This window comes from Pipistrellus kuhlii, unplaced genomic scaffold (assembly GCF_014108245.1).
Source record: "Pipistrellus kuhlii isolate mPipKuh1 unplaced genomic scaffold, mPipKuh1.p scaffold_m20_p_5, whole genome shotgun sequence".
Lineage (NCBI taxonomy): Eukaryota > Metazoa > Chordata > Mammalia > Chiroptera > Vespertilionidae > Pipistrellus > Pipistrellus kuhlii.
The window spans coordinates 30,361,612-30,373,631 of NW_023425551.1; the positions used below are offsets into that span (position 1 = coordinate 30,361,612).

The window sequence follows — 12,020 nt, forward strand, 5'->3', positions numbered from 1 at the left end:
AATCAAGCAAGATGATGCAGTCCCTGGTTGACAACCCATAAAACTTTCATGATTACCTCCACTCTCGCTGTACTGGGCCAACACACAGACTTAAACAAATAAAATAAAAATAAATAAAAATCCAGTATATGCATTGATCGCTCTTGGTACAGGGATATAGAGGTACAGGGATTTGAATGATTTTCAGAGATTATCAGCTGTCAAATCTCCCACATGTCAACCCGTAGCCAACAAAGTAGGAAAGGTATCTGTTAGGCAGCCATCCGACTGTTCCTATTGTGGGACTAGAGGACTGAGAAAGGTGCTAGGAGAGGGGATACTTCAACCAGAAGGGCCTCTACAAGGGGTGCAGCGATTGGAGAAGCTGCCTGGTCTCCACCCCACCCCCCTTTTCCTTCGCATCCCCTTCCCTGGCCTGCTCCTTGTCAAACTAATGAGGCTCTTAAACACTTCCATCTTGATAAATGTTGAAATGACTCCTCCACTCTCCCATCTGTGCTATGTTCATTTCTTTCTTTCTTTTCATTTTTTTGTGTGTGATTTGCAGTCACCCCTGCTTATGCAGTTCAGAGACTGCCAGATGTAAAACAATGAAAAAATACAAACTTTTTGCTAAATTCATATGAGCGTGAAAATGAAATGAGAGAGGTCCCATTTTCCAGGAAGGTCGCTCTCACCTTGCCATGTAGTTGTCTGTAGGGTAAACTAATCTGGCTGGTGTGGCTCGGTGGTTGAGCGTCGACCCATGAACCAGAAGGTTGCCAGTTTCAGGTTTGATCCCTAGCACAGGGCGTGCAGGAGGCAGCCAATCAATGATTCTCTCACTCTCTTCCTCTCCCTTTCTCTCTCTCTAAAAATCAAGAAAAACGTTAAAAATATTTTTTAAAATTGTATGAAACTTGATAGAACATGAGGTGACAAAGAAAATGTCCTAGCCCCAAATTATGCCTTTTGGTCATAGGAAAGCTATGAAATGGATATAAATGACAAGGTTTATTCTAAGTACTTGAAATAAGAGGAGAGGGCACTAGTTCCAATGATAAAATATGCTGCAGCTGCTCAATGGGCATGCCTTGCTGCAGGCAGACCTGTTTGCTGCCCTTCACCTGCAAACATGGCAGGAGGTGGGCCACGCCTGTGCCAGGAGCTCAACAGAAACTTACTGACTCCCTGCTCCCTTTTCACCCAGCCCAACACCGCTCCCACCTGACAGCCATCAGTCTGTTCTCTGTGTCCATGAGTCTAAGCACTAGAGGGGTTACACATGAAACGATACAAAACAATATTGAATGTAAACTGTAATGGAAAAATATAATTTATAAAAGACTTATTAAATTAATAAGTATTCCACATTTGCATTTCCCTAGTCTCTCATTTTCGCAAAAGGAGCTGTAAGTCCAGAAACCCTTGACGGTATCACATTTTGTGCTTGGACCCTTTCCTATTGTGAGAGTATCCCTGGCGTTAAGAACATGTTGTTAAGAACTTCTGTTTTGAAGGCAGACCCCGTTAGAATCCTGATCCTACCACTCGATAGCTGTGTGATCTGGGTGGGTGGATTAACTTCTCTGAAGCTCAGGTTTCTATGGAAACTGCTTGGATTTGGTTTAGACTTCACCTCTCACAAACTGTGTGTGACCTACATAGGCCGAAGTTTCTCTGTAAAATGTGGGTGATAAAGCACTCATTTCCTGTGTTCATTGGGGATTGCTTTGGACATTTCTTTAAAACGCTTAGCATGCTGCTTGGCTGAACACACAGCAAGTGCTTGATTAAAGTTGCTTATTAGTTTTTTTTTGTTTGTTTGTTTGTTTGTTTTTTTTTTTTTTACTACCAGTTGATTCAAGATTTTAAAAAAAAGATAGGTATTGTGTTCTGAGGGATGGCACACCTAAAGCAAATGTTAGGGATGTTTTAGCAATATACAGTGAGAGTCAATAAATGTTTATTTTGACAAGTCATTGTCTTAACATATTCCTTAAGGTGAGATTTTTTTATATAACCTACATCTGGATATCTAGCACATTCCTTTGAGTATTGTATGGGTGATATCGTCACGTGGTGGTCAGTATTAATCCTTTTGTGTGTAATCTTTCTTTCTCTTCTCATTTTAATCGCTACATAAATTTAACAGAAGGTTCAAAACTGGCACTGCTAGTATTTTTTCTTGCGGGATTTAAAAAAAAAATTATTTCCTGGCTTTTAGCCATACATCTGTTTATACCATAATTTGCTTTTATTTAATCTTATTTTTTCTCTTAGGTTGGGACTTGTGCATATGTCTTAATTATAACCAGAAATTATTTTTACCTAATTCTACATTTTATAATGATGTTTTCTTTTTCTTAAGAGAATATTTTTATTGATTTCAGAGAGGCAGGGAGAGGGAGAGAGAGAGATAAAAACATCAATGATGTGAGAGTATCATTGATCAGCTGCTTCCTGCATGGCCCTTACTGGGGATCCAGCCTGTAACCCAGGTATATGCCCTTGACTAGAATTGAACCCGGGACCCTTCAGTCCACAGGCTGACACTTTACCACTGAGCCAAACCAGCTAGGACTGATATATTCTTTTTCTTAAAGAGGGCCCTCAAATTAAATAAGCTTCAAGCTCCAGAAAGCCAGGATCTGCCCTAGTTACACTATAATTCTTTTTCAGGGGAAAGACTTGACACATTCAACTTAAAATTTTCTAAAATGAATGCTATTATGGGAGCATTATGAAACTGAAGATATCTTTATTTTCTCATTCCACTTGAGTTCTGACTGAAGTTTGCTTTACTTCTCCAAGAAAATGCATCTGTGCTTTCAGTAAATAGCCATAGGATTTATCAAATGGTTAAAATAATGTCAGTATCTGGCTTTGAAGTATATGCTAGACGTTAGTATGCAATCAATAAAGAAGAGAGCCAACTTCATTAAATGATACCTCAAGCTCACCTTTTTCAGGCGAAAGGAACTATGTGATCTTGTAGCCCCTTTGGGGGAATGCATTGCACGTTTCTGGGCCGAGAGAGGCAGGGAGGAGAGTGCAGTATAGTGGTCACGAGAATCCTGGCAGGAGAAGAGTTCGCATGGTTCTGGAACAAAGGAGGAGGAGGCAATAAGGAAATGCCCCGAGAATCCGGAGGAAGGGCAGTGATCCCAGGACCAGAATGCTGCTGAGCGTTTCAGGAAATGCTGAGCAAGAACAGAGAACGTTGAAGTAGGGACTTTGACCTCCAACAGTGCTGGTCTATTGCACTGCCACTCATCACTTCTCCATAGAAGGCTTCAACTCTGAGTAGTAACTTTTTTCAACAGGGGCACCGCTCTGTACAGGTAACTAAGGATGCTGGAATATGTGGAATGCATCTAAAATAAGGTCGAGTTGCCAGCAGCATCACCATCAACTGGCCTTCTGGTAGAAAAGCACATATTCAGGCCCCGATCCAGACCTGCTGAATCGGAAGGCGTGTACCAGTGTTCACCAGTCCTCCGGTGGCTCTGATGCCCAGACCCTGGCAGCACTGTCCCACAGAACTTTGTGTGACGGTGGACATGTCTGATGGTAGCCACTAGCACAGGTGACTATCGAGCACCTGAAATGTGGTGGAGGAAGTGAAATTTTAATTGCATTTTATTTTAGTTAAGTAACATTTGGATGGCCACACGTGGTGAGTGGCGTTGTATAGGACAGCACAGCTCCGCTGCGTAACATTCCTAAACACTCCTGTGCGTTTACATTGAAACAAGTCCCTGCCTCATACACGACACGACAAAACCAAAAAAACGCATGCCATCTGTAGAATTACATACGGATGCCACCTATTTCCTTATTTCAGTGTTGGAATCATTAACTAGACCATGTTTGGGATGGGAGCCTTGCGGATTGTCAGTTAAATATCCAAGAGGAGAAAAACAGTTTGTTTGTATTTCTAAGTCTTGTCAGAATATGGTGAATAACTCCTTCTTAGATGATTGTTTCTGCTTTAGATCCTGAGGGTAAGGATTTCTTAATAACCCCAATACATGAGTTTCTTAAAGAAAAATGGAATCCAGCCTGTGCTTGAAGAAGGCCATGGGGCTCTGTGTGTGGGGGTGGAGGGGAGAGGCGGTGACCAGCAGGAACCTTTGTTGGTGTTCCATCGACACAGAGAAAGCAGCATGGAGCAAGGATCAAGGTGAGGCATTTCATGGCATTTCCAGGAATAGCAAGGAACTGCCTTTGGCTAACGTGTAGGGTTTATAAAATGTTGTTAATCAAGACCCCAACACCATGTGTGCAGAGAAGGCCGTTGGAATCCATGGCTGCCCTCATTCCTAACTTCCAACCTTTGGATCCTCTCTCCTCCCTTCCAGTCAGTGCGGTCTGAAGTACGATGATCGCGGTGAGGAAGTGAGGGGCAGAGAAGAGGGGCCAGGTGTCAGACGTTACAGAAGCAGAGCAGACAGGATAGGACATTACACAGATTGTCTGCCAGGAACTCTCATAGAAACTTGATACCACAGAGGAGTTAGGTCCTGCTCTGGAAGAACTTACAGCCCAAGTAACAGGGGTGAAGGAGGTGGGGGGGGGGGGGGAGGGAAGGGGAATCAGGCATGTCAACAAAGGAGTGGAAACCACGTTATGTACTTCCCCAGGAGTCCATCCAGGGTCCAGAAGTGGTGGCCGTCAAAGTGGCCCTGACATACAGCACCTTCTCTTCCTTCCCCCTTCCCTCCCCCGCCCTGCCCACAAGCCCTGTTGCTATTCCCTCATCTCCTCTCAATTCTGTCTTCTGACACTTGCCTTCACTCACTGCTGATCCTTCCATAGTTTTCACCCCCAGGGCAGTGTTATTTCTAACTCACATTTCAGTATATTGAAAAGTTCCTGAATCACCCAGTGAGGTTGTTGTGTGTCCCCCTAAATCAGTGCTTGCTTTTTGCACTTGGGCCTTGCTTTATGCAGCCTCCATCGCCTTGCTGGCCTCACAGTGCTCTGCGATTGCCTTGGTCCCACCTCGAAGACCCCCCTCTTACTGAACCCCAAGAACATGTCTGGCCAAGGAACATTCTATTTGGGTGTTTTCTTGGTCATTTGTTTGTTCACACATCTGTTTGTTTAGGAGTAGTTTACACATGCTTATATGATATACCCCATCTTCTTCTGGAAATACTTGAGAATGCTTGCATAAATATGATTAGGTCAGAAAAATAAACGAACCAGGTAAAGGTGATGTAGCTCAAAGGCACGGGGTTCTGGTCTGACGTGAGAGGCTGTGTGCTGGTTTTAGCTGCCCAGGGAAGTGGGGTAGAAATAAAGAAATTAAAGCTGCAGCCTGGTGCTGTCCTTGGTCCTGTCACAGCCTTTCTGCATGACTCTGCCTGTGGCCAGGGAGGTCCCTGCTGCCACCTCCATCCTGCCGGAATTTGTTCTGCTTCCTTCCTTGTTGTTGTATGCCATCCATAGCCTTGCTGACTTCTGGCTTCTTGTCACCAGCTCACCAATGACCTGCCCTCACCTGGGTTTCTGAGTTCTCGCATTTCATCACTTGGTCCTGTCCAGACACTTGCTCAGCAGCCTTTGGAAGAGGCTGGAGATCTGGCAAGAGAGCCTTTGTGTGTAAATATTTTCCTTACTTTTTAAAAATTCATTTGCTGAGTGTTGCTCCCCTACGAAGGTTATTTCTGTGAGCCGATCACTACATAAAGCTTATTTTCTTCGATTATTATTTCAGAACTGGCTTTACATTAGCTTCGAGTAGCCCTTTATATGTCTCATAATATGCAGGGTGAGTCTTACCTCCTTCCTGTGATGGTGACATAAATCTTGTCATGTTACATTTCTGCCAGCCCACAGTGATAATTGAACCTGATCTAATGGGTTTAAAGCCTAAGGCTCTTAAAGAGACCTTTAATCCTCTTGTTCATTTAAGATAGATTAATTTTTTTTTTTCTATGTTCCTACGAGAACATGACCCTCTTTTTAATGTGTTCGGCTTCAGTTTTGTAGGTGCAGATATATGAATCTTGCTTTAAGTAGACTTGATACATAAAAGCTTGGATTTGCTTGAGTCATTAAAAACAACTTCTCATCATTAATCCAGAAAGCAGGAAGGAGTTGTATTGACATGAATTATTTTAAAATTATGATCTTTAGGGCCACAATTGTAGAAAACCGGTATTAGTATATTGTAATTGGCATATCTTATTTAGAGATGTTTAGAGCCTTATAATAACAATAATAGTGGTGCATTATGCAGTAACATAATATTTATTTTTTTGGAAATTATATTTGCAAAATAGTAGTAATAGAACATTCTGAAATGCTAGAACTAGAAGAATCACAGGGTCAGAGAAAACCGTGTTCTAATCACAGCCTTTGGCTCTCTGTGCTCCTCGGGCCTCACTACCCCTGGGCTGCGTGAGACAGACCAACTTGTGCAATCTGATGGAAGTGGAGCCTTTTCAGTCACGGACATCAGAAGGGGGTGTGGATGTTGTCATGTATGAATATAATTTTTGATCTCTAGAATGGATTAGCGTTTTGTAAATGAAAATTGGATTTCCAAAGAAAGCATATATTTGCTATGATTTAGTCTAATAATTTGGTTATTTTCCAGTTGCTCATAACTTCTGATGAACAGCTTATCTTAAAAATGTTTGGAAAAAATATGTAAAGTGCATTCCTCTATATTTCATAATTATAGCTTTTAGGCCAATTTTAGGCTGATTAGCTTTACCGAACCCTTTAATACTTTGATTTATTGATCATTCAACACATGCAAACTCAGAGAAAACCATAGTAAAACAATAAATCTATAAGGAACCTAAGAAATTTCTTGACTATGTGAATTGGCATAACAATTGTTGATTTTTGGTTTTGGATATTTTCTGTACCAATTAGAAAGTATTTTGAAGTTTTAATAAAATATCTCCTTTGGCAGGTTAATCACTCTCATTCAGGAATATTCTGCCTAAGACTTCAAAAATTAAACAAAGCCAAGGACGTGCCAAGGCCACAGAGATAGAAAAAAAGGCAAATTACTTCAGTTGCATCCAGTTGACAAGAATTATTTTAGCCTTGTGTATGTTCACATGGAACCTTCTTTGCTTTGTTTCTTTCAGAAAAGAAAGTTATTTTTGTCTGTTTTAAGTTTTCCTCTTTCATTTTGAAACTGTTGAACCAACCAGCTGGTTTATAGATATCTACCCTTTTCTCCGGCCTCTTGGTAATCTTGGGGTTGTGAACATCATCATCCCTTTTTCTCTGAGGGACCAGGAGGTACTATCCAAGGCAAGAGGATGAAAGTGTCTTGCACAGGATCTCAGGATGCTGGGCAAAGACCCTTTTCTTGGAGCAATTATGTCTACATTCTATGCCTCGTCTCCATCCACCTCTGAAATCCCACAAGAAATGCTGCCTCTGCACTGAGAGCCTCATGACTCAGCTGCATCTGGGAAACTTATCAAACAGCCATGTGCTGAGAGAGAGGAGAGGTTGGGGCAGAATTAGTCTTGGTCCTTATCCATCCCTCTACTTCCTTATCTATCCCTCAAATATCCTACTTCCATGGGCTGGATATGGTGGCTTCAGCGGGCACGTCCTGAAGGGCGGCTTAGTGTGGCGCTGCCACTTCCTGGGGAGCTGGCCTTTGCTCTACTGCAGGGTTGCCTCCATCCCCTTCATTCTAGTCTGTGTCTGAATGTCATCCCCTTCCTTGGTGGTCTATCCACTTCCACTTCTCTTTATTCCTTGGCAGTCAGCTTTACCTAATCCCTGTCTGCTGATGGGGCTGCTTTACTGAGATGGTAGATGTAGAAAGCAATTCTTTTGGCTGGAAAGTGCTCTGCCAATGTGAAATAGTGATGTCGGTAACAATACTTCTACGCACAGACCTTCACTCGCTCCCCAGTAGCGCCTTATTTTCCAAACCCAAGCCTTTTAGGGACTCCGAGTTACTATTTTTCCTCTTGTGGTTTATTGGGGGGAGGCGGGAGCGGGTGGGGGTTAGCATTGTGTAGTGGATAAGAACATGGGGCAGATTTGGTTGTCATTTCACCTCTGCCTCTCCAGCTGGGTGGCGGGATGGGCTATGGTGAGTCTGTTTCCTAAACTCTACACAGGGACACTGAGAGAATCTCCCTTTCAGAATGGTTGAGGGTGGTACCTGGATATTGCAAGGTGAAGCACTTAGCATAGTGCCAGGTCCATGTCGGTGCTCAGTGAAGAATTAGCTTTCATTGCTTTCTGTTATTCTAATGGGTTTTGTGCAAAGCCAGCAAAAAGGAGCTGACTCTCATACCTTAATTAATTGTAAAATCTCTATCACCCTACTCTTTTTTCCATATTTATCTCATCCAGAATGTGAATTTGTATTCATTAAATGAACAGAGAATGGTATTTTTACTTAAAAAAAAAAAAAGAATTCTGTGCTGTTATATACTTTTTAAAAGAAATCATGACATAATACTATTTTTTTTTTTACGAGTCCAATATTCCTGAGAATGCTTCCCCTGGCTTCCAGCCCCGGTGAAGTTGGAGTGGGAACGGTTTGTGAGGCGGTCGCTGCAGCCAGCAGTCCTCTGTCAGGCCCTCTGCAGGCCACCGCTCCGTCTGGGCACACTGGGTTCCTCTGCGCAGCACGAGGGTTTCTGGGGAGAGGCTGTGGGCGCAGAGCTTTGTGATACACACAGTCCAGCATGTCCTTCTCGGGCATCCGTTCCAATTGGGCAGAAAGTACGAGGGTCCGTTATGACTTCTGGCTGGCATCCCGTTATTTGTATGGTAATATTTGGTGTGGCGTGAGGTTAGAGATTTATAAGTGACCATCTGAAAAAAGACCATTAAGTCTAAAATTTGAACAAGTCTATTTTCTGGGGAAGTAGTTCAACGGCGATGCTCCTGATGGCACAGTGGCATTTTAAGCCACGCTTATTGAATATGCTGGTCTCTGTTTATCCTTATGTTACAGATTGATGTCCTCAAAGCAGATCTGGAGAGCGCAGAATGGAAAGTTTTGGAGAATCTTATTCTGGAAGATGTCCTCGAACAGATCGGACAGCTCATCTTCGAGATCCATCTCCACTGGCCCGGGTTCGAGGTCAGCGGCAGCGACAGCAATGTGGTGCGGTTCTGGTACAGCCTCCTCAAAGAGTTGGAACTAAATGACTTCAGGCTTTTTCACAGTTACAAGGATTTATCTAAACCTCAGCTCTTCCTGAAGAAAGACATTTTCAATGCAAGTAGCTGTTATACTCTTGGTTGGGTAAATACCAGGTGGAAGTAGGATGCAGGGCCTCATAAAAAACTCAAGGAAGTATTGTACTTGCAGAGTGGAGTATGTCCATGATCCTCATTATCGTTTTGCCTTCTCCCACTCGCCTGCTACCTGCTTGAGGCAGGCGTTGTTATTGCCCTTGTGTGTGTGGGCTGGCGCCTGCCATGAGGTAGGGCACAGTTACCACTTGTTGAGGGGCAGACACGGGAATGCCACAGGAGTCAGCCGTCATCTGCCCAGACCAGGCCCTTTGCCTGTCTGCCTCTGACAGAGTGGGGATGCTTGTCTTCCTTCATTTTTATTTGGAAGATAACCCCCCACTCACCTCAGTTTTCTCTCAAGTTCGTTATGTTTCTATAGGGTGCTCAAAAAAATGTATTCACACTTCAACAGCTTTTGAAAATGAAATGTATTTTAATGCACATTGCCTTAATAATTATTCGAAGGTGAGCATACATTTTGGGGGACACCCTGTATAATTCGTGAATTCACCAACATGAAAAAGAAATTACATACATTTTCCATTCTCACGGGGTTGATGAAACTCTTGGGTGTGTAGCCTGCTGTTTACCACAGGACCTTGCCTTTGGCTGGAACCCACCTCTTCCCTGTTCTCCTTAAGTGTCCAGGTGCAAACACAATCATATCAAGATTTTTAATTTATAGTCTGAAGACTTGGGCATTACTGAAAGCCCCCTTTTATACAAGGCAAGTTACCATTTATTCCAGATTGGTGCTACAGAACACTGACTTCATCACACTCCATATATATATATCTGAAGCAAGAATGGGTGTACTGTTTTTTTTTTAAAGAAGAGATTAACTCAAATCACAAACACACCCGCCCACACCCACCTACAAGGCAGCCTGTTCAGTAGTTATTCATACTTATTTTATGCTTATTTCTAAGACTGTCCTTCATCCCCTTTATGGAGAGCTTGGAATTTCTGATGAATTTCTCACTGTTGCTATGGTTTCCCTGCCTGCAGAATTTATTGTGATTATTATGTTGGCCAGGGTTTCTTAACCTCAGCACTACTGCCGTTTTGGGCTAGATCCTTCTTTGTTGGGGGAGGAAGTGCATTGTTGGATGCTTAGCAGCATCTCCCCTGGTCCCACTAGACACCAGAGCACCTTTCCCCTCCCCTGTCAGTTGTGACAACCAGTCTTGTCTCCAGAGGGTGCCACATGTCCCCTAGGGGGCAGAATCCCCACTATGGAGAGCTGGGGTCGACCATGAGAAATGGTCTAGGTTACCACAGCACTAGCGTTTGGGAAGATGCTGTGGTGAAGAGCAGGCAAAACCATCACAGAAGAATACAAACAAAGTACAAACAAACAAAATCAAGAGCCATTATTTATTGAGCACTTCCTGTGTGCTCAGCACTGTCATGGATTATTCCTAATTCTCCCAACAACCCTCCAAAGAAGTGTAATTTTCCCAAATGACATATACAGGCTATAATAGAAAACACTGAGCAGTTAGATAGTTTATTCAGATCATTCAACTAACACTAGTAGATGGTGGAGCAGGAATCCACTTCTTGGCCTGTCAGATCCCGAAGCCCATGCTGGTCCCTCCACAATGCTGCCTCCATAGCCTCTAACAAATGTAAGATGCTTCTTTTAAAGTACATATTTTTGCCTTTCTATTAGTAAATGGGAGTGGTGGTGGTGGGGGGACGGCTACAAATATACTAAGACCAGACCTGCAAATCTATTAGAGTTGGGGTTATTTTTGTAGCAATAAGGTTAAATTTTAAAAGCCTTCATTAAAGTATGCTTGCCAAATGGAGACTTACTGACAAAACCTGGGGACCCAACGAATTCTCTGTCAATATGTTCAGGTTGCCAGGAAAGCTCTTGCAAGGGCCTGGAAGTGACTCTTGGCCCTGGCTCATCCCAATACTTGGCACTCTCCCTCCTGGGTTTTAGAAAGGGCACAGTTGCCTGGAAGTGTGGTGTGAGTTCCCTTTGTTTCAAACTAGGTTTTGATCCTAGATAAATGAGCTCTGATGTGAATACCTGCAACATAATTAACTCTTACCAGAGCGGTGCTCATAAGTGAATCTGAAAATACAAATTTAATAATAATGCTCTTATCCAGTGATAGGAAAAAAACTGTTCTTTCTCAGGTGAAAAAACACGTGAGGATGTAAGAGATTCAAAGGTCACCTTTTAGCCTAAACTCTGTTACAACTTGAGATTAAAGTAAAACAATTTTTCCTTTCCCCTTTTCTTAGAGAGATTGTATTTTATGCAGTTATACTAGGTTATTATATAAATATTTGCAGCTATTTGACATGTGCAAATGGAGAGAGCCAGGGAGAAGTAAACTTCCGTCAGAATTGACTGACCAGCATGGATGTTTACATCAGGGTAGAGCAAAAGTAAATTCAGGAATGTACAGTGTTTACTTTGACTTGGCTATTCATGTAAGCATCTCTGCCTTGGCTGTAAGAGGTTAGTATATAATAAATACAGCAGAAGACTCGCATTTCCTAAGTATTTTATGTTGGGATTTTGCAAAACTTGGATTTATACCAGAAAACTAGCTTCATTGTGTTTTGCCAGATTAAAAATGAAGGCCTTATTTAAACAGATTATTATACTTAACAATGCAATAGTAGCTCCAAGCTCAATTAATGTAATCTGTTCTACTAAAGATAAATTTTGTTTTCCTTTTAAGCAGTAACATAATTTTTTTTTTTTTTTTGTATTAGCCAATTGCTGGCTCTGTGGATTCAATAAAACACTTAAACTTGGGTTAAAA

General features: G+C 42.4%; 1 protein-coding gene across 1 annotated transcript in view; it reads left to right on the top strand.

The window, feature by feature from the left end:
- Positions 1-12,020, top strand: part of METTL24 (methyltransferase like 24) — a 75,053-nt gene extending 63,033 nt beyond the window's left edge. The window contains exon 5 of the mRNA XM_036414592.2: positions 8,942-12,020. Within this exon, the coding sequence (XP_036270485.1) occupies positions 8,942-9,256 (315 nt within the window). The 3' untranslated portion in view covers positions 9,257-12,020. The remainder of the gene's footprint in view (positions 1-8,941) is intronic.